Source organism: Castor canadensis, chromosome 15, assembly GCF_047511655.1.
Source record: "Castor canadensis chromosome 15, mCasCan1.hap1v2, whole genome shotgun sequence".
NCBI lineage: Eukaryota > Metazoa > Chordata > Mammalia > Rodentia > Castoridae > Castor > Castor canadensis.
Window position 1 is genome coordinate 10,046,352 of NC_133400.1, and position 23,770 is coordinate 10,070,121.

Here is a 23,770-nt window from a genome sequence, read left to right on the forward strand (position 1 = left end):
GGTGTGAGATACATCACTGTTTGACCAAACAAGTAGCAGGTTATTCCATAAACATCATGACCATGGAAAAGGGAAGCTGAAGAGAAATTAACCTAGAGGCATAGTCCAGTTACATGGACTCTAGGTAGCAGTGCCTCCCTTAGCAAGCTACTCGATTTCAAAGAACTCAGTTCTCCCTTCTTATACAAGGCAACAAGAGTAAGGACTGTATCTTTTACATCTATGCTGATTTTCTAGTATATTCCATTGTACATAGTAGAAATTTAGCCTTTGTTTTTTTGATGAATTAGCAATTAAGTCAAGGTCAGTAAACTTTCTCTGTAAATGGCCAGACAGCAAATGTGTTATGTCCTGCAGGCTCTAAGTCTCTGTGGCAACTATTCAAGTCAGCTGCATCAGTAAGAAAGTGGCACAGACAGGCATGGACAGTGAGTGGGACTGCATTCTAAAAATGCTCATTGACAAAACCAGAAAGTGGAAGCCATGCTTTGCTGATGCCAGTGATGGTCCAGACTGATGAAATTTGGGGGAGCTGAGAAAAGCTTACATGACTTATCCCCCTTCAGTTTCTTCTTCAAAATGCTTTCTGATCCATTATGTTAGAGATAAAGGTAGATTGAACTTCACAAAATTTTATATTTCCCAGCTGCTCTATATTGTCTCTATTATGCCCTAGAAAATAAGTCTATTTTAATAATCCACCATTAACCACTATCTTCAAAAAAACACAACCACTTTGAGAAAACAAATTTTAAGATCTATTCATACTTTGAGTATGGGATGTACAAAGTAGCATGTAATAACCCAATATACCATTGATGTTTTAGAAAGATGTTGACATTTCTGAAAAAGATGCTGTTTTATCTGTTAACCAGGGAACCAAGGGAAAAGGAGAACTTTGGATAAACAAATATAACAGCAGGAATCCCCCTAACTAATCTGTAGGTCACTCACTTTAAGAAGCATGTCCTCATGCAAAGAATCTGAGCTTTGACTCAAATGTGCATGTGCTCAATTTCTGAGTCCTGGACTTGTGACTGTGCCATCTTGAGCACATTGACTCCCCCTTCTGAGCCTCAGTTTCCTTATCTATGATCGTCTACACACACATCGACATATATACTAGACTATAACACAGTTTGTAGTATTTGGCAGCTACTGGTTTAGTGACAACGATGCTGATACCACCTACCATAGGTGGCTTCACATTAGATTTCCCAGATGACTTGCACATCTTGGCAGTGAGGTGGGTACAGTCGCTTCACAAGCATGTACTTAATTCTAAATAGCAAGTCAGGCAATACTGATAATTAGTACTCCAGACTGGGAAGAAAGACATTCACACACTATAATATAGGTCAAGAAAGAATCAAGTGCTAGTTGTAATGATTTTATGGCTGGTCCTAGCAGGAGGTAAACTTTAGAGAACAGGAAGAGTTATCAAGTCACAGTGAACAGAAAAGAATTTAGTTTGCATGTGGTACCAAGGCATTTCCATGTTCTCTGCTCCAGAGAAAGACCAGGATGTGTGTTTTCCACTGGAAAATATAGTCTGCACTTTTGACAGTAATGCCACCACTCAGCTAATATGATGTACTGGTTAGCTATCATTTTGTCAATTGCTCTGACTCAAATAATAATCTCAGATAAAGCATATACATTTTTAGTGGCTTATTCTCCCTTATGTAAAATGGGAATTACAGTACTCCTATTGACCTCACAAAGGAGTTAGGAGAAGCAATCAATTACAATATCCAAAAAATGGCAAAAGATATGAAATACTACATTTATATATTAAGTCAGGACAGAGAACTATATACTTTTAGTATTGTCCTGTAAAATACTATGTACATCTGTCCATTAAGCTGAAACTTGGTAAGCTTTTTGAGGACAGGAGAAAAGGCCATGCATGTGTGTTCCTCCTTTGGATTAACTTTGGAAGTTGGTCTTTCACTAGGGTTTGCCCCTATCAGCGGAATGTGTAGTAAGTACCGAAGTTGTACCATCAATGAAGACACGGGACTTGGCCTGGCTTTCACCATCGCTCATGAGTCAGGGCACAAGTAAGTGGCTCCTTGATTCACCATTTTATCCAAAAACTGGACCAGCCATTCTTTGGCATCCCTGTAATAATGCTTACTGTTCTAGGTACAGTAAATCAGATAAATCTTGTGTAAATCTTAGAATAGTGACTGACTATAGGGAGAGCTCAAAATAGCCAGTTATTGTTGACACTTCTCTTTCTGTGTTGCATTATTACATTGTGTGAGAAAATGGACTGCATGCCATTTCACCAATTCTCTGGTCTTTCAGGTATTTATTTTCTTTCACCATAAGTATGGTTACAACATATTTGTTTGGATAGACTACCTTCAAAGGATAGCTGCATAAACAAGATTGTATCAGAATAATGTATTTATTTCCACAGCAATTATACCTGCCTTACAAAAAATATGCTCTGAAAAGGAAAACTTTACTTCTTTGTGTGTGTGGTACTAGGGCTTGAACCCAGGACCTCATGTTTAGCTAGGTAGACACTCTATCACTTGAGCCACTTTGCCTGCCCTTACTTCTTTAAATAATAAGATTAAGAATAATCTAATGATAGAATTCACATCCATGTCCATCTGGTCCATCTGTGCTCTGTCTCCCTTAAGAAAAATCATAAAAGGGTTTTTTTTTTTTTGAGCACTGAGTTTTTTATAGAAGTTTATTCCTCCAATCCCCAATGCAAACTTTAAGTAAGCTCTGTCTGATGGTGTATATATCATATGTGGGTATTATATACATGAATCGTACCTTTATTCTACCTGTCAGACTTGTAATCATTTAGGCACAATGGGCATGATTTCTAGGAATTAGAAATCACTTTTCTCACACTGGGTGTGGTGGTGCATGTCTGTAATTCCAGTCATTGGAAGGCAAAGACAGAAGGATCACAAATTCAAGACCAGCTGGGGTTGCTTAGTGAGACCCTATCTCAAAAAACAAAACCACAAAAATGTTTTCTCATGATGGATTTTAAAAAAATTAACTACATATGTTTATGATAGTTGGTTTCAAACATTAATTTTTAAAGATGTCTCTTATTCTAAGGGAAATTTATTATAATCTGAGTTTGTGATTTCATCTAATAAATTGATCATCACTGGAGAGAATTCTTCATATCACACTAACCTAATGTGTGAATAGTTCATAAATAGCTTAAAAATTTCTCTCTGTCTCTATTTCTCACTTCAAACTTCATAGTTCCAAGATCGGTGTCAGAGAAAAAAAATTGGTATTTTAAATAACAAAATTGACTAAGCTTTAGCTTAGAAATCTTGACCAAGATTTTCTAGCCCTTAAAATGTACAGCAGGTACAACATTCTTAAGTTTTGTGACTAAGAAATAATACAATGAAGTCCTTACCATTCTTTAAGTTTTTATGCATGGATTTTGCAGTAGTTTATAGTAACTCATTTCTCTCTCTCTTTCTCTGTCTCTCTCTCTCTCTCTCTTTTTCACTTTCTTTTGTGGTGCTGGGGTTTGAACTCAGAACTTCACACTTGCTGGGGTGCTCTATCACTTGAGCCATTCCACCAGCCCTTTTTTGCAGTGGGTGTTTTTGGGATAGAGTCTCATAAACTATTTGCTCAGGTTGACTTCCAACTGCAGTCCTCCTGATCTCTGCCTCCTGAGTCGCTAGGATTATCAGCACCCTACTGGTCTTTCTCTCCTTCCTCTGTCTCTCTCTCTCTCTCTCTCTTTCACAATTTCAGTCACTGTTTCTCACCTGGTTTCATTAATTCCCAGTGCATCTTTTGCTTCCTCTGGCTGTTAACTTGAGGAATGGGCTTCACAGGAGGGCGATTGTCTTTCTGTTTCAGCTTCGGCATGATTCATGATGGTGAAGGGAACCCCTGCAGGAAGGCTGAAGGCAATATCATGTCTCCCACACTGACTGGGAACAATGGGGTCTTCTCATGGTCTTCATGCAGTCGACAATATCTCAAGAAATTCCTTAGGTAAGACGGGTGAAAACCAGGTGCATGCCAGGTCTGGAATGGCAATAGAGACTAGTGTTTAATAGACGTGAAAAACTGCTGGTTGGTAGAAATGTCTTTTGACCTCCTAATGAACAGGAAGAATAAAAAGCCCTGTGATGTTGCTGCTGGTGATTATGGTGACATTTTTGTTGTTGGAAAAAATACATCGAAGTCCAAAAACTGTGCTAAACACTGTTCACGTGCCGCCCTCCTGTGTCCTCACAGCAATCCAATAGCATTTCTGTCCTAGAATTGAGGAAATTAAGTCTTGAAAGGTTCACTGTACTGCTTAAGGGACTATAGCTGATAAGTTGTAAGCAGAAGACTCGCGTTCAGGTCTGTTCTGACTCTAAAACCTGTATTCATCTCCCTTCTTTGACTCCCAAATCTCCTAGATATATTGCCTTTTTTGCTGTGATCAGTTATTTTACTCTCATCAATCAGTATCTTAAGAATGTTAAAAATGCTGTAATGGTATGTTTATTTTTGTTTTCATGGTGCTGGGGTTTGAACTCAGGGCCTGTGCTTGCTAGGCAGTTGCTCCACTACTTGGGCCACTGTCCACCCCATTCCTTTTTTGCTTTGCTTATTTTTCAGGTGGGGTCTCACATTCTTTTGTCAAGGGTTGACCTCAGACTGTGATCCCCCTACCTATGTCCTCTTGCGTAGCTGAGATCACAGATGTACACTATCATGCCTGACTTAGTGAATGAAACGAGATCCTACTAACTTTTTGCCTCAGTTGGCTTCAAACCACAGTCTTCTTGATCTCTGCCTCCCAGGTAGCTGGGATTATAGATGTGAGCTACTGTTCCCAGCCCTGTGTGTTTTTTTAATAAATAGAGCATTTCTTGATTGGTAGTTATGTAAAATTCTTTTGATCACTGAGAATTCCTGACTATGTTAGTAAAAGTAGGAGTTAGGAAGGGAGTACTCTTTGATTCATATTAAGCAATGAACCCAAGGCTTATAGGTATAGATATATCTTTTTAATTTCCATTGACTCACATGGACACAGGTTCTAGTCCATCTCCCTTCAACCAGATATTAGTGAAGTTTCTTTGGGAATTGACATTTTTAATATATTTGTACCACTACACATAATTTGAAAATGTTTACAGAATTACCAAGGTATATAGGCAAGCCATATATATAGTTTCAATATGTAAGAGTGTCTAACCAAATGATTCCCAAAGGATGGCAAAATCACCATAAATCTTTTGCTAAATAATAAGTGTTACCACACAGGCTTTTCTTGTTAGTCTTAAATTCATGATTTGGGGCCTGAAATGATCTTTTCTAAGTCATATAAGAATATAATTAGTAAATATTATAAATCAAGATCAACTTGATGTACATAGAATTTCCATCACGAATGGCACCAGCAGCTAATGTTGCTTATTATGCTATGATAAGTGCATTACATTTTCTTGTTTGATATGCATGACAACCTTTATTGTCATTATTGAAGACTATGACAGTTCTATAATATGCTCTTGGATCCATATTCTGACCCCAAAATTATATGTAACCACACATGCTACTTAATATCTAAGTGACACCACAGTTTAATTATTTAAGTAAGTTGAGATTTTTTTTTTCTAAGAATATCTATGTCATCAAGATTGATTTTCATCCTCAACATGTCCCGATCAAACATACCTCAGAAATGTTTCTGCCTCATGCCCCAGTGTTTTCTTCCTCCTGGTTCTTTCGATAACCTTATTTTTGTTTGCAAAGCTTATTGGAGGTAACATACATCTTTGATGTCTGCCTCCTCCTCTGTAAAAAGCACCCCATGATTTAAAACCCTATGAAGATACTTACTGTCTCTGTCTGGTTTATTTTGTACCTTTAGTGCTTTATGCTTGCCACAAAGTAGGCACTCAATAAATTTTGTTGTCTGAGACCACTGAAGGGAGTTTTCAAATATGTTTATCTTTCCCATCTTCTATCCAGTCCTAAGGCCTGTAAGTTGAATGGCTAGAACTTCCAGTGTCTTGTAAAACCCTTCAGGACTATGTACATTCCACCCTGTTAGACAGGACTCTCACTGTTTGGAATAAATACATGTTTTCATTTATATACCTGTTTCTTTAACCATGTTCTATTTTTTCTTTACATGACTGCATTCAGAGGAGTGTTATAAATGGAAACATCATAGATGACCACAGTAATTAGTCACGATGTGTTATCCCTACAGCACACCTCAGGCTGGATGTCTAGTGGATGAGCCCAAGCAAACAGGGCAGTATAAATATCCAGACAAGCTACCAGGACAGATTTATGATGCCGACACACAGTGCAAGTGGCAGTTTGGAGCAAAAGCCAAGTTATGCAGCCTTGGCTTTGTGAAGGTATGTTTGCTTGTGATTTTTCAACTTACATTAAGATTCTGCAGTGGGTCTGTGTGCCTACCAAAAGGTAAACATTTGGTTTGCTGAGGCCAAAGGTTAGAGTCTGGGTTATCTCTGACATGTCAGTTGTTTGGCATGATAATTAAATGGTAATTTTACTGTCGATGAGTTGTCCAGGCTTCTCCTCCATAGACCAGGCCAGGCTTAAATACCACTTGCCTGTCTCCTTGGAAGAAAATTCTCCTCTCTACACAAAGACTTTATCCCTCGTAATAAATCTTGGAATAATAGCCCTTGCCTACTGCTAATCACTGTTGTTATTTTCTTCACGTTTGCATTCTCTTTTAATGTGATACTCTTAAATCACCACCACCCCAAAATACATCCTATGCCTTTTGTAGTGTAGGAAAACTATGACTGGTAGCTAACTTTTTTTTTTTGATGTGTGAAAATTCAAGGTGCATCTTGAGTAGTCTTAATAAGATTTTTGTGTTAAGTCTTTTCATTCAGGACTGTGAATAAAATGGGAAAATGCAAAGGTCAGAATGTAGAAATGAGAACAAACTTGTTCCATTTAGCCATGAATTACATCACTGAAAGCATCCCTAAAAACTAGAACTATTTTTAAGTTGGCTTATTCTCAGTATCCTATGAGAAATATTGAAGTCCTAGATAGCTGGGTACATGGAGACTAAGAAGTTTTATAGCTCCATTCCCCCCCTCTCCTATTAGTTCTCTTCCTTTTTTCCTTCTTTTCTACCACCACCCACCATCACCACCTGCAGAAACATGGACCAGCAACACCACTGCTCTCATAGTTACCGACATCACCGACACCCACTACCATCTACTACAACCATCACCACCACTACCACTGCCATTTCCAGAATTCCTCAGTGAGCCTCTGCCTGCTCCACAGAAGGCAGATATTTGTTTTACCTGACCTCACTCTTCAAGAAATCTTTGAAGTAAAAATTATTGCCCCTTTTCACCTGGAGCTTAGAGAAGGAATTCAGCTTGCCGAAAGCTAGAAAATGTTTAAAGGGTGGAATTTAAACAAAACAGATCATCTACATTGATGTTCTGCTTCCTCTTCTCCACTGGTGAACACCAGATTTTCCTGAATTAAACTAATTAACATTAACACCCATCTTCACTAATTGTACAGTATCTCTTTACTTTTAACTATATACTTACTTTCTGTAAGTCAACTCACTTTCAAACTATAATTCCTTTCCTAAGAAACAAGATCTGTCAAATTGTAGGTTTGATATGGGGTTATACATTTCAATGCAATTTGAAAGTATAACTGTTACAAAAAGGTTAATCCAGAGCCACATACCTTTGGGTGTACCCTTTATGGCACACGGACTTTACTTTGGTAAATGCTAATGGCATATGTAAAAATGAGCAAATTCAAGGCTGATTCTATTTATTAGAGACTTTTGGCAGAAGTAATTAGCCATTCACTTTGTTGAAAGAGTTTGTGTCTAAACTTTGCCTCTTAATCACTTTATTTAGAGAACTCAATCGTCAAATACTTACTGTGTACTTACTATGGAGTGAGTACAGCACTGGTAATGAGGGAAATTTTCTTGAGAGATACAAAGGAAGTTTCTAAAATTGCTCTCATTCCTTTAGGATCACACGTTCAACTGACATTTGTGGGATGTCTGTTCTGTGTCAGGTAGTGTGCGGGGCTTAGACAACCGTTCTTAAATTATAGATCATTTTCTGGAACTACACTGTATTTTGAAAAGACAGTGTCTCATTCACAGTGTCTTCCCCGGGAAGCAGGGCAAAGGGAAATGGAAATTCCAAGCTAGAAGACAGACTGAAATGCTGAAAGGCACAGAGATGGGACTGTCTGGAGGGGTAGGGAGACTTGGCTTAAGAAATAGATGTTTAGGGCTGGCAGAGTGGTTCAAGTCATAGAGTGCCTGTCTAGCAAGCATAAGGCCCCGAGTTCCCACCCCAGTCCACCAGAAAAAGAAAAAAAAAAAAAAACCCACAAGAAGGAGATGTTTAGCTGGATGTGGAGGCACATGGCTGGCTGTAATCCTAGTACTTGAGAGACTGAGGCAAGAAGATGGTGAGTTCAAGGCTAGCCTGGACTACATAGTGAGACCCTGTTTTAAAAGGGGCTCTAAAGCCAGATGCCTGTGGCTCACATCTGTAATCCTAGCTACTCAGGAGGCAGAGGTCAGGAGGGATTGCAGTTCAAAGCCAGCCCGAGCAAATAGCTCACAAGACCCTATCTTGAAAAATCCCATCACAAAAAAGGGCTGGTGGAGTGGCTCAAGGTGTAGGCCCTGAGTTCAAACCCCAGTACTGCTAAATAAAGAAAAATAAGTAAATAAATGAGGATAAAATAAAATTTTAAAAAGGGCTCTAGGTGTTGTGATTCCAGCCTGAGGTTGAGAACCACTGAGTTGGGCAGTCTTCAGTGTTAGGTGCGTGTACACACTCCAGAGTTTAAAGTTAAAGACCTGGATTTAGGATGTTATTCTACCATTTTCTAGAAGCTTGAACAGATGAGTTGGCCTCCCTCAGCCCTAATTAGTGTCTGCATCTGTAAGAAGAAGATAATAAAAGTTCTTCCTGGAAAATCTGTGAGGATTAATCTCTCAGTACAGTTGCAGTAAATGACAAGGATTTCCTCTTGTTCCCTTCCCCTTCTATGTTCAGGTGCCATTGTCACCATTTTACCTGACTGTTCTCTCACAGTGGCTGCCTTGCTAAAGGGTCTAAGACTGTCTACTTTATCACTCATCCCCACTTCCCTCTTTTCCCAGCCTCAGATTTTCTGTCTTTGGCACATCAAGCTTGATGTGTTTCCTTCCAAAGTATTTGTATTAGTCAGTGTTTCACTGCAGTAAAAAAAAAGCATGATGTAGGCTACGGATGAAGAAAGATTTCATTAGCTCAGAGTTTTGTAGGTTCACAGGCATTAGCTCAATTCTGGACGGAAAGGGCCTGCTTGGCTGTGCGTGGTCAGCTGTGCTCGGAACATTGCACAAATAGTAAGCCAGGTGGAGACAGGTTCAGGATTGTGCAACAGTCCTTTCTTGAGAACCAACCAGAGCTTCATGAGAGCTATCTTAATCCCTTTCAAGGTTATGCCCCCAACTGACCTAATGACTTCTCACTAGGGCCCATTCCCAATGTTGCCATACTATAAACCAAGAGCTCAACAGATGGGCGCATTGGGGAACAAACCACTTCCAAGCTATACCAGTGTTCATGAAATTGAGTTGCCAGTCTAGCTAGTGGTTCCACTATAGAAGCAGACCAATATTGAGGATTCCCTCCATAGCAACGAGGGAGAACGCTCACTCGGTTATTATGTACTTAGAAAGCCTCCTGGCTCACCGAGTGAACTGGTGCTGCTTGTCAGAAGGAGCCCTGGGAGGGAATCTTATCATTGCTTCTGTGTTAGTGATCTTCCTGAGATGGAAATGAGCAGCTGAACAAATGTGTCATCTTTTAGTTGATTCTATAGTTCGGTAGCCAGTGCAAATACTATCACATAACAAAGGCTCAGTTATTTTTACACACCCAGTGAAATGGTTTGAAGCCATTGAGAAGCTATAGTGGAAGCATTTTAATTATAATGGATGGTTTGGGGCCCGTCAGCAAAAAGAGCATTTCCTTTGAAGAATAATAGGATGTGTATCTATTTCTTCTTCCAAGAATTTGACATTGGAATTAAAGAATGGCAAGAAATAGAAACTTCCTAGTATCTAATCACACCTCCCTTATAATATACCAATTTTATTGTATCATCCTTCAAGTTCTATTGACTTTCATAGTTGTGTCCACACAATGTTGATACCTTTGTATGGATTTCAAATATTTCATTACTCATGTATACAAAACCTTGCTCTACCTATTTCCCATCCTAGAATCCTGAATGGCCACCTGTGTGACAAACACCTAATCATTTTGTATTGTTGTTAAAGGTTCAGCTCAAGAGTTCTCTCCTTTTTTCCTCCAAGATGATGTGAACATTCTTTTCCTGAGGTTCCATCTCAACCTGTCTGTCACCATCAGGAGCTTGTCGTATTACTTTATAACTGTCTGTGCACATCTCTTGCCCCAGTTGGCATAATGCCTACATTTGTCTGACATACTAGCAGATACTCATTTGTTATTGGATTTGCAGTGGTGGTTGTGGCTTACTTTTTGGGGGGCATGCCCATTTTGATAAAGTGGAAGATTTTGCTCTGTCTCTTCTCTCATCCTTTCTCAAGGAAGTAGGAGTGACTTATCTGATTAAAAGGGGATCTGAGCATATATACCTCAGGATCTCAGCTTTCTGGGTCTTTTCTTTGCGTGTATGTGTGCTCCTTGGCTATGGGGCACACACTTCTCTTCTAAAATCCTCTAGGTAGAATATCTCTAATGGAGATTTGTGCTTGTCCCTTCTGCCTGCAAGCAGAAGGGGCAGTTAATTCAACACAGAGGAGACAGTGTTAGGAGACCTATTTGGCCACAGATCTTTGCCATTCACCAAGTCATCTTTATTTGCAACAATGTTGTCATCTTGATTTCCAGTTCTCTGACTTCAATGTCTTGTTCATGTACCTGTAGAACAGACAAGGGTATATTTACTATTCTACTTAAAGCCAACGGTAAGGAAATTGAAATTAAATGATCTCTTCAAGATCAGGCAGAAAGTGCCCAAAAACGAGAAAACAGTAAGCCCAGATTTTAGAGTCAAAATTGTAGTGAAATCTTGCTAATAAGTTTTCCGTGAATTTGTAGAAAATGAAGGTAAGTTAGCCATTCCTTTATATAAAGATAGCTACATCTACTCAGTCCTTTCGTACCAACCAAACAATGCTTCATGCACATTATACATATTAATATGTTGATACCTATGGAATATGTATTGTTTTCCACATTTTCTGAGATAAGTGTTTTGCTCATGTTTATACAACTAGTAAATTGCAGAGCTAATATAGAGTCTTGGTAGAATACACTCTTGGCTATGTAATACAACCTCTTTATGTTATCTACCTGGAAAATATAAAATGGTACCAGTGCCATCCCCCTTATAAGATAAAAAAAGGGAAGGGGGTCAAATACTAAAATGACACATTATAAACCATCAACAGATAGTCAGTGAATACACGAAATAGTGCTTAATATCAGTTGTCAAAAATACACAGACTCAGTCACAAGGAGATCCTGCTGCATGTCCAGTGGCAACAACAATTGTCAAAAAAGGCTATGAAGCAACTGGAAATCTTATTTACTGCTGATGAGTCTGTAAAATGTTACAATTATTTTGAAAAAATATTGGCTTAACGGAATTTTTTTTTTTCTTTTTCCTTTTTGATGTACTGGTGATTGAAATCAGCCTCATGCTTGCTGGGCAAGCACTCTGCCATGTGAGCCGTGTCCCCAGTCCTTTCGATTTTTATTTGTTTTTCAGGTAGGATCTCACACTTTGGCCCAGCCAATCTCACATCATGATCCTCCCATCTCCCCCTCCCAAATAGCTGGGATACAAAGCATATACCACCATACTCTGCCTAAGCTTTACCCTTGATCTTACCTGAAAGAAAATTTTTTAAAATATGCTCACAAAAAAAGACTTGTTCAGGCATGTTGTTAGTCATTGCTTGATTCGTAAGAGCCAAAGGCAGGAAGCAACTGCAATATCTTTTAGAAGGTGAATAGATAAACACATTTTGGTATTTGTACAAAGAAACCATATATCAATAAAAGAAGAACAAGCTATTGATATGCACAAAACATAGATGACTAAAATGCATGTTGTGCAAAACACCATAAAAAGTTCACTCGGTATGATTCTATTTGTATGAAATTTAAGAAAAAACATCACTAATCTCTGGTGACAGACATCAGACCAGTGGTTGCTCTGAGAAGGGAATTTCTGGGACAATGTGCATATTCTGTCTTGATTATGGTGTTGTGTTCAGTGGTGTATATATTTTATACAAACTCTTAGAACCATATGCTTAAAATGCGTGCACATTATCGTAGTAAATTATACCTCAGTAAACTTGATTTTAAAAAAATGATACCAGGAACAATCCTTGTTGATTGTTACTTTTCAATTATTACTTAGTGTGGAAGGTTGGGCAGTAAGGTTAAACATAAATGGTTTAAAACCCAAACTAACCAGAGACTTACCTGCTAAAGGCAATTAAGGAATTAATTTGATTTCTCTTAACAATTTTCCTATGAATGCATTGAACAGAACAATTGTATCTGCCTCATAGGGTCATCCTGAGGAGGCAGTAAAAAACATTTAGGGAAAACTCTTAGCAACAGGACCCAATTTTTTGTGACATGTTTTATTTGTTGGGTATATTTATGATATATATATATATATATATATAAAATTAAAGACACTTCTTAAGGATTATACAGTCCTTATTACCAGTGAGAATTTTTAATTATAAATTCAATAATTATCATTCATATATTGACTTACTGAAAACTATTTATTGAAGCCCGCTTTATACCAAGCACTGTTCTAGGTTTTTGGGGTGAATCAGAGACAAAGCAAAGTTCCCTTCCCTCATACTACTGCCATCATTATGAGGAGAAAGGCAATGTATTGTAAACATTATAAAGAAAGAAATGAGCTAATAAATGAGTCACAAGAGTTAAGTAAGTTTGAAGTAAGATAAAAGAAGTAAGGTGGCTTAGTAGGTGGTGGCAGGTTACATTTTAATAGTGTAGTCATAAGAGGTAGAATTTAGGCAAGACTTGATGGAGATAAGAAAGTGTTAGGTATTCAGATAACTGGGGAAATAGAACAGGTGGGTGTGTTTTCCTAGCAGTGTGGAGCTAGCATGGGTTGAACACAGTGATCAGGGTGAAGTAGTAGAAGACCAAATCAGAGAGAAAAGGGGGCTCCAATGACACATAGCTTAGAAGGGAGATAATAAGGACTTTGGGTTTTCTCCAAGTGAGATAGAAAGGCATTATATAATCTTTCTCAAAGAAGACACATGAGCTGGCTGACGGGATGTGGAAGGATCTCTGTAGCTCAGTGCTGTCCACTGGTGCTGTCTACAATGACAGGAATATTCTCTGTCATCCAATAAGCCACTCTCAAAATCTGACCCTTAAGACCATGAAATATGACTGGGGTGGCTGAGAAAGTGAAATTTTCACTTAATTTTAAGTAAACTAAATTCCAATTTAATAGGTCACATGTAGCTATGGGCTACCTACCATACTGGATAGCACTGTGTTGAGAATGAACTGGGTAGGGATTTGGGAAGGGAGAGTAGTGAGGTGAGGTGAACAGGGTAATAGCAATGGAAGTGGTGTTAATTGTTCTGATTTTAAACTATTTTGAAGGTAAAGTCAGTATGATTTCATGATCTAATGGCAGATTTCCTGATGAGATGTTAGAGGAAGACAGGAATCAAAGATGGCTGTGGGATTTGGAGCCTGATCAGCCAGAAGGACAGACAGGTCATGAAATGAGATAGGGAAGGCTGAACATGGGGCAGGCTTTGGGGGGACTGATGACGATTTTGTTTTGGATGTGTCCAGTTCTTGATGCTTTATAAAAGCTGATTTTCAGAAGCCATTAACATTTTTACTTGTCAGGTTTTACTTGAAAGGGCACAATGAATACAGTCAGAGAACATGGTCAGCAATTGACAGGACCAAGTACTGATAGCTTCGAGATTCTTCTTCTTCAGAGGAAAATCAAATCCAGGCAACATGAGACTTTGGGGTCTTTGTGGTTATTTCTTTTTCTCTTAAATTATGACTTAAGTCCAGGTAATTATAGATAAGAAAAAGTTAGTTGAATATGCTGGGAAAAAAAAGAGGGAGGTACAAGCAAAAAAGTGCAAACTCCTCTCTCTGTTTACTTTGAAAGAGAGCCTCCTCAGAGGGCTTTCATGGTCGCCAAAGCATGTAGTTGGCTATAATTACGTTTGACTTCTGCACTTCACCACAGAAGAAATAACATGTTCATAAGGCCTGCCTTATTTCACTCTGGAATCCCTTGTTTTTTTGTTTCGCTTTGTTTTCCTGGTCCTCTCCAACTGCCCCATCTTAGCCCTGTGGGTTGGCATTTACTGTAGAATCTAGGCTTCCTTTTCTTTTTAAGGCCTCTTTCTCTTTGGTCTGCCATATGGTCATTATGGTGACTGCTATGGGTGTGGCTATGGCTGTCCCCTGGCTGCAAGAAAGCCTTTCCAAGTGTGGCTTGAACTGTTTCAATGGGTATTTCTCATTTCTCCAAGTTTGACCTAGATGGCTCATATTTCTGCATTAAATGGATTCCTCTGCCCCAGAGTGACTTGTTATGGAAACACATAGAGATGATGACCCCTGACTCAATTTGTTGGGAGGCTGCCTCATGGTACTTAAAATTATTTCATAGGTCTAGTGTCAGAATTAAATTGTCTAACGGTAAAGAATTGTCTAGATGATTAATTGCAATAAAGATGAAGAAAGTAAGGATGGTGATGATGACATCTGATATTTTGGAGAACTATGTGTATCAGGCGCGCTAATCACTTTGCATGCATTACAACATTTACCCTTGAGAACAACTCTGTGGAGTCAAGTGCTAATTTTATCACTTTTCACGGTGAAAACTAAGAAAAAATGCAGAGGAAACTGCAGCTTCAAGGAAATCGTGTCCACGATGAGGATTTGAATCAGACTTACTTTATTTCAGTCTTGGTTTATTCTGCTACATAGGTTATTATAATTATCATTACAAACAAGATCTATTACGCCAAGCCAAGTGTCCTCTGTTGACACCTCCCAGTCATTACTGAACACACATAAGCGTGTAGGTTCTATAGAGACTTCCAGCGTATTATCTTGCTTCTACCAAAGTCACTTGGCTCTACTTTCTGATTCCACACATCCCAGGATGTAATATTGTATATAAAACTTTGAATAGGTTCATGTTTTCCTTATTACCACCCTTACACACCTCTTCTTCCCTTTCAGGACATTTGCAAATCACTTTGGTGCCACCGAGTGGGTCACAGGTGTGAGACCAAATTTATGCCTGCAGCAGAAGGGACCGTTTGTGGCTTGAGCATGGTAAACTGCACAGTTGGAAGTTTTTAGCTCTGGGAATGGGATGAGAAGCATACAATCCAAGCTATTTGTGTTGTGACTTAGAATGGAATACCTTGACTCTGTGTCTCTTCTGCTTTGCTTTAAAGTAGCCAGCACTATTGGACCGTGATTGCAGGTCAATTGTTTAAGAAATTTTTGTTGTTGTTGCTTTTGTTTTTTGTTGTGTTTTAGGTGAAACCTTGAGTCAAAATATCTGTGATTCAATGAGTTAATCAGTTTCATTGCATTCTACTTTTCTTTTAAACTTGATGTCCTATTAAAGGCTTCAGGGAGCAAATGTACCCATGAGTAGCAGTCTCCAGACCAAGACCTCTGCTGCTCACCTCACCTAACCGGAGCTGTCACTGAGCTTCTGACATGCCACGTAGGTGCCCCTCACTGACAGTGATGCTCCTGTTGAAGGATGAGGGGCATCTCCATCCTCTCAGACCATTAGGTCTTTTTGTTCACGAGCATCTTTGACCCTAACAACCATCTCCATTGTGAGAGATTATGGGAGAGCTATAGCTCGAGTGAAATACTCTTGTATATTCTATTTTTCTTCTCCTCTCCCAGGAGGGTCTGGAGGGAAAAGTGAACTTGGGGCACCATTAAATGATCCAGACTTGGAGAGTTCATTGGAAAGACTGAGATTAAATTCCCATAAATGATGAGAGATGACAGGTTTGCTGATCTGGTATCAGCTCTCTCAAGGTGGCACAGTCTGTGTAAAAGAATTGGCCATTTGTCAATCCCTCAGTCATCGTTTGAGATCTAGACACCAGAGACAGGAGATAGATGAATAAACTCAAAAGTCAGTCCTATCTCGTCAAGAAACCATAGGTGAGTGGGGAAAGCTATGCAGAAGCCAACAACTATCTCTATAAGGACACATCTTCCTTAAGCGATAATTGCTATCAAGGTCCAGATGAATGAGAACTGAATCTTGCTCAGGATTAGGGTTACACTTAGAAGTAACCACAATGAGGGGGTGCACCAAGGTAAGCATTAAGAGTTTGAGTTGAAGTTCTTCAGTGGGATAAGAGAAAAAGAGACTTTTTTTAGGGAGATGCCAAAAATAGTCACACAAGAATTAACATGTGAATTCCAGGTACTTTTATCTGAAGATATGTATGCAAGGAAAGAAAGATTTAAGCATAGTCTCTATTAAAAAGCATTGAAGTAAGTTGTGGCTATTCCATATTGAGTACTGGAAGTATTGTTAGAAGTAAGTGTGTATGGATAGAATGAAATATTTTCATTTCATATGCAGAAGTTTATATATGCATGTGTTTGTATAAATTGCTGTGTTTCTACTTTCTATTCTGATTGAAAAGCCAGAGGGAGGCAATCTGTCAGTAGCCTAACCCAATACTAGATGAATACCACAATAATAGCAAGTCCAATTAATTGAATGATTGGAACAGATCTAAAAAAAATTCCCAAGAAAGAAATTAGATTCAAATTGAGATCCATTTGTCAGGGATTTGCCTCAAGGTAAGAAGAGAATTGAGTCCTGGTTAGGTGCTTCAGCTACTGAGTTAAATTCAGTCTTGCTACTTACTTAGCTATTTGAGTGGCTATGTGATTCTGAATAAGTTAGTTTTTCTTTGCTAAATTTCTCTCATCTATGAAGTGTTTTTAACACAAAAAATTTTGTTATGATTATATGAGATTCTGCATGGGAAGTTCTCCCCACTGTTCTTGGGGAGTAGAAGCAACTTGCTCAACTATAGTTGTCGCTGGCTGTTTTTGGCTGTTGTTTTTGTTTTGTCTTAGCCTCTATACTTCCTGGTAAGGAAGATGTGTGCTTGTGGTAGACAAAAGTTCTCAAATGACTGATTGCTTTTCTCTCAAAATTTCTTAACACTGTTACATGATTTCATGCAAACTCCAAACTGGCAATTAATCCAGGGAAGAGGAAAATTAAAAACAGAAGAATTAATCAGCACATGGCAAGAATTTGAAGAGAGGAAGTAATATCTTAACCTAGACAAAGTGCACTAGCAACCAAACCACACAACAAACAGCCACGAAGCCAAATGTATCACAGGGGAAAAGTGAAGATTTAAAAGTCAAACAACCTCCCCATAATTTTGTAACCGAACCCCTACTTCTCAGCAAAATCTGACATGATCCAAACCCAACACTTTGGATCTAATTGCAGAGGCTTTTAGAAAAGTGTGCAGTTCTGCTAAGCCATGCAAAATTTGTTCATAATAAAAACACCACAGGGGGTGGGGAGCTACCAGAGACTAAGGAGGGAGATAACCAGCAAAGTCTGGTATTTGCTACAAAAGAAAACTCACACAGAAAGTTAGCACAGACAACAACTTTCCCCTACCTTCTGCAGATCGTGAGCAAATAGATGAAAGGCCTAGAGCTAAATCATCAAAGTGGCTGAAAGAGTCCAAAAGCATCAGAGGGTCAGAAGATGGGACCTTTTATACAGGCAAAAGATGTAATGTGAAGACCATCATTTATTTAGGCAGGAGGTCATTTCATAAGAAATGCACTGTAGTAATGATTTGAATAAGCAAAAACAATGTATCACAGTTATACCTGTTTTTATGATGACATAATCATTCACCATGATCAGTTCTTTATCAATATCCTCAAATGACTTTTCCTTAAGAGAATGATCAGAGTTGTTCCTGAGGTAGCATCATTTCTAATGCAAGGGGAGGCTCCTTGTCTGACTCCCCTAGCTGTTAGGTGGAAATCTTAGACAAGCATTTTACCCACCTCGACAGCTCCAAAATCGTGTTATTTTCATCCTGTTGATGGGAAATGCCACTTCTCTCTCGATGGCTGCCTTTAAAATGGGTGGCAGATGCAGAGAGACCGAGTGTCCATGGAGCTCAGCAAAGACAGGGATCTACCAAGGTGTCACACATCGCCTTTTGCACACTTTTGTCCCGTTACTGTGCAGGTGTTTGCTCTCCCTGTGTTTTCTCAGGTGATCTCTGATGGGTACCATGTCTCATGTTCTTTTCACAGTGGTGTCGACAAGGCCAGTGTGTAAAATTTGGGGAGCTTGGACCCCGGCCTATACATGGCCAGTGGTCTGCCTGGTCAAAGTGGTCAGAATGTTCCCGGACTTGTGGTGGAGGCGTCAAGTATCAGGAGAGACACTGCAATAATCCCAAGTAAGGCTCCCAGAGAAACACAGCTTTTGGAAAGCATTGACCTTTAGCCTGTAACATGCTGTTTCAAGTGTGGTTTTCTTCCCTGCAGTTAATAGCAATCAACCAGAGTTTTACTGTTTGCTGTGTGTACTGTGGAGGGAGAGAGCTTGGTGGGTGGAACCAAAACCCAGCCGAGGGGTTCCTCTGGAGGTGAATATGATGATCAAGGGCTCCACTCATCATCTTAGTCTACACTAGAGCTCTGTATGCATACAGCCAAATGCCTGAGCTATTGGAGAACCCAGCAGCTTGGCGGCCCAATTCGTGTGTGTCTCTAACAGGTGATCTAGGAGAAAGTGTGTTATTGAATATATATCAATGCCTATTGACAGATCTGCCCAACTTTTCAAGAGAAGCCAGAAATACAAAAAAGATTACATGAAAAATTTCCCAAATTTGGAAATTTGACAGTAAATTTTATTTTCTTCAAAAGCAAAACCAAAGACCACTGTAAGGACTAATCAGATCGTCTGCAGGTTGAAACTGACCTGTGGTCGCCTGCCAGCACCCTCCTCCGGTCAAGCCATCTTGGAGTCTGTGTTCTGTGACAGTGTAGGAGCATGTAGGTTACTTGTGTGTGAGATGTTACTCTTTTGGCCTGGGAGAAAGAGCTTAGGCTTTGGAGATGGACTCCAGAGTCTGTATCTGTCCCTTCTTAACTGTGTGGCTTTGGGAAAGTCACTTGAACTCTGAGCTTGGGTTTATATATGAAATGGAGATTTAATACTCACCACAGAAGGTTTGGAGGGGATTATAAATTGTGTCTATAAAATGCCTGAAAGTCAGGTGTGGTGGAACTTTCCTATAATCCCAACTTGGGAAGCTGAGGAAGGAGGATTGTGAGTTTGAGGCCAATCTGGATTACATAGCGAGACCCTGTCTTTAAAAAAATAAAATAAAACCAAAAAATATTTGAAAGGTGAAGGAGTATCTAATGGACACTCAACGAAAGAGGTTGGGGCATATGTGGATTTCCTCATCCCATGCTCACCAGGAGAATGGGGTCCCAGAGGGAAACCCTACAGAGGAAGGAGGAGGGGCTGATGGTGTGCTGAACACTGGAGAATGTGCTGGAGAAAAATGGGATGGTCCCTTGGAAAATAGGGGCATTAATTTCATAACCCAGTTTGATTGGTGACATAGCACAGAGAGTAAGGACATAGACTCTAAAGTCCAACAGCTGCTTCTGTGTCCTGGTTCTGCCACTGCCAGCTGTGTAGCCACTGCTCTTTAGCTCTCCCCATTCACAGAATCCTCATTTAAGAAGATGGGAATGATAGCATCCACACCAGCTGAGTTCACACTGTAAAGTGCTTCACAAAAGGTTCTGGCATGTTATAAGCATCGCATAAATGTCTGCTAACTGGAGAAATAAAATAAATCATGAAACTAGAGCAACAAGAAACTTTAAAACAGACAAATGGCACTTCATCCAAGTCAGCAGTCTGAGATGGATAAAAAGGCAAAATTTTTTCCCCAAATATAAGGGACGGTATGGAGATACTTTGATCATGATTTGTTAAGCACCACTTGAAAACTCACACTAATCAGGAGTGTTCCAGCTTTGGCACCGTTGACTGAAAGGCTGGGAAATTCTGGTTGGGTGGTTTGTCCTGTGCACCACAGGTGAATGCATCCCTGGCATCCACCAGCTCAGTGCCAGTGGGAATCAATTACTCTCTCTCCACCCCACCCCCAAACTGTGACAACCAGAAATGTCTCTAGCCATTGCCAAATGTCCTAGAGAGGGGAAAATTCATGTTTGATTGAGATTTACTGCAGGGGCAGGATTGTGATGAATTTATAACTTATACCAGATTACTGAAACCACGCTCTGTTACTCTGAATGTAGCCTGTGTCTTGGATAGAATTGTTAATATCGTTGTATTGCTTTACATTTTTGAAGCATATTTCATGGATCTGGTTTTCATACATCACAGTGTTTTATAATCTTGATATTTGCCCAAGAAAGAAATAGATTACCTAATTTAATAGCTCTGCTGGTAAACTACGTGAATGTTGCCCTTGAGAATTAAATCAAAACCCTTCTCCCACCTAGGGATTGAGACATTGTTCATGGAAATATCATATTGAAATTTTAGAGCTCTCTATTAAAAGAATTAATCACTAAAGTATTTCCACTTGTACAGTTTTGTCATGTTCAACAAGATTAAAGATAATCAAGATACTGTTTACTTTAACTATGCGTGAAGTCACAAATAAAGCAAGTAGATGATAGGCTTTCCCAAGACAATCGAATTAATTGTTCTCTCTCTGCTCTTAATTTGCTTTGTGGCAGTTAAGTTGTTTTCTCCCTCCCAACTTCAAGTTACTGATTTCTTTCTTGCCTTCAGTGGTCAGCATTTGGTTCTGCGCCCATCAGTCAGTCGAACCCTTCTCATTGTCACATCTGAGAAGCAATGTGAGGTTTCTATTTCATTTAATGATGTTTTGCCTAGAACTTATTTTGTTTCATAAAAATGAATTATTCCCAGCTGGTTTGTGGATTTATCAAATTTTTGAGCCTCAAAACAGTTGAAAAGTCATCTGATCTCAGAATGGCCAGTGCCAGGCACACAGGGCTGTTCCTTTATCCCAGGTCTGTAGTGGGCATTTTTAATTCTCCTGAGCCTTCTTATGCCTTGGGAGCCTCCCAAAATGCCTGTTCCCAATCAGGTTAGAACTGACCCTGGAGATAAAGCCTTGTCTAATTCAGCTGCTTTACAGATGAGCAACTGAGGTGGGCAGAGGGTCCTGTTCAGAGCAACAGCACCTGCCTGGGTACCACACTGGCCATGGCGAGGCAGGCTGAGCTCCACAGTCTGAACTCTCTGTCATTTCTCCTGGCTCCCCTTGTATTACATTATCACAACGTAAGAGAGCCTAGCAAAATTCCTATAAACTCTGTTCAATAAAGTGAAAATACACTAAAGCATTCTAGAACTTTCCTAAGCAGGTGTCCAGTAGAGAGTGAGTTATTTACCACTTACTAAAATACCACTAGGCAAAGGGAGTTTGTATGAAAGCTGTGGCTCCAGAGCAGTAATTGAACAGAATCTGTGGCCCAATTTCTAACCAGCAATTTCCAGGTTTAATTATCAGAATTACCAGGGTACTTTAAAAAAATTACTGATTTCTTTTGAAATCACACACCATATATTCTTATGGAGAGACTGTTGAGGGCACAGGTATCCATATGTATATATATATATATATATATATATATATATATATATATACACACCTATATGTGTGTGTGTGTACATATATGTATGTATGTGTGATACCAAATGATTCTAACGCCCATCTATACTCAATCAGCATTATAACCATTTGTAGTCAGGATGAATTATGCAGAAACAAATACAGCTGTATTTCATAGGAGTCAGAAAGACAAAAATCATTTGCTTTGACTTTTGTTTTCTGTTTCTATTTTTGTTTTTAACCATAAAGAACTCATTACACTGAGGGATGTTATGGGAAATTTTTGTTAATTTATCCTAATACTCATGCTTCAAGCTGCAGAAAATTGTACCTGAGTTGCAGGATTTGATAGAAAGCCAAAATTCTTGCTAGTCATTACTTTTGATCACTTTGACTTAATCCCATAATGAAAAATGAGTGTATATATATAAAAAACACACAGCATGCTACCCAGCACAGGGTGAGTATTTAATACAGAAGTATGAAGAACTTGAAAAATTATGATTCATTTATGTCAATTCTGCCTTAGAACAGCCCCAAATTCTTTATAAGCACTATTTGAGTTAGTTGTCAAAACTGTCCTCATCTTACAGATGATAAGGTTAAATAAAATTGCCTAAAGTCAAGCTGGAGAAAGACAGAAAATACTCACATCTAGGTCTGTCTCATTGTGAGCCATTCCTCCCTAACCATTGTGCTTACCGTCTCTTTCTCCCTCTTCCTGTGCAACTCAGTTTAATGCAGGGATAGTGGAGCAATCAAAGAATTCTAGACAGGGTCCAGAGGTCAGAGGTTGAGCTCTGCATTGCCTCTTCCAGCCCTATGACCGCCATCCAGCAAGGTTTCTGAACTCTACCTGCCATTTTTCACTTCGTCTATGAAATGAACAGGCAGCTATATTACTTTAAAAGTCTTTTCCATGCTACAGTTCCAGGATTTGAAAAAGTAACACATCGTGGTGCTCTTCCACATCATTAAAACCCAAAGGGGCATGATGTGCTAAATCTCAGACAGCACGTCTTAATCTGAGAATTAGTTTTAAACCTGCCTTGTAAAGCTGACTGGGAATATTGAGGCTATGAGACAGTAGTCTAAGGTTTTCTAAATGTTTCTTCGATGATCATTTAAGAACTCTCTAGGGACTTGATCTAGCACTGTGCCTGATGGATGTTTAAGCAGTTTCTCCAGAATATTTTGAAATAGCATAAAAATCTCATTCTTGCAGTGAGACTTTCTGTTGAATCCTTCTCAGTGTGCAGTTATGAGAATTGGTACACTGTGCTGAAGCAGATTTAGGGGTGTTTTATAGCATATTTGTCTTCCTACAGAAGCAAGGAATTTTAATCATGTAAATGTGTTAACCTGGAGCCTTCTTTCATGTCATGTGTTGGCACTGTGTTTTTATATGTTTTATTCCACAGTTGAGTTTTAGCCTGTGACAAAAGCTACAGAACTGGGGACCTGAGAAAAGGCAATTGCCTTGTGCACAGAACAGGCTGCCTAAGTGGTCTGAAGTAATTTTCAGTGTGTTTGTGACCCTTTTTTCTTTGTTTGGCTTTCTGGTTTTTGCAGATCGGAGCCTGCCAACTAACAGCTCCAGGAGCTTACCATTACATGATAATTTATGTTCTAATGGGATTCTCTACCCTGGAAATGCATTCCCATTGTACTCAGCAGGAAAGTAGTAGGCCACCTGCAAAGTTAAAAAGTGATTATATGGATGAAAACAAGAGAATGTTTTCTCTCGGAGTGTAGAACTGACTAGAATAAAACACAAGAGTCAGATAGTAATCAGGACGTCAGATTCCAGAACTGACAAAGCTGGGCTGGAGAACATGGCAAGTGGGGTTTTCTGTTGCTTGTCCTGAGTGACCTGACCTTCTCCATGGTAGCAGGTGCATGGAAAAG

At 39.3% G+C, this 23,770-nt stretch overlaps 1 protein-coding gene across 2 annotated transcripts in view; it reads left to right on the forward strand.

Annotated features, from left to right (window-relative positions):
• Nucleotides 1-23,770, forward strand: part of Adamts18 (ADAM metallopeptidase with thrombospondin type 1 motif 18) — a 135,431-nt gene that overhangs the window by 68,072 nt on the left and 43,589 nt on the right. For both annotated transcript variants that reach the window (XM_020162447.2, XM_074055616.1), the window contains exons 8-12: nucleotides 1,958-2,063; nucleotides 3,871-4,008; nucleotides 6,233-6,386; nucleotides 15,357-15,452; nucleotides 18,471-18,619. In XM_020162447.2, the coding sequence (XP_020018036.2) occupies nucleotides 1,958-2,063; nucleotides 3,871-4,008; nucleotides 6,233-6,386; nucleotides 15,357-15,452; nucleotides 18,471-18,619 (643 nt within the window). The remainder of the gene's footprint in view (nucleotides 1-1,957; nucleotides 2,064-3,870; nucleotides 4,009-6,232; nucleotides 6,387-15,356; nucleotides 15,453-18,470; nucleotides 18,620-23,770) is intronic.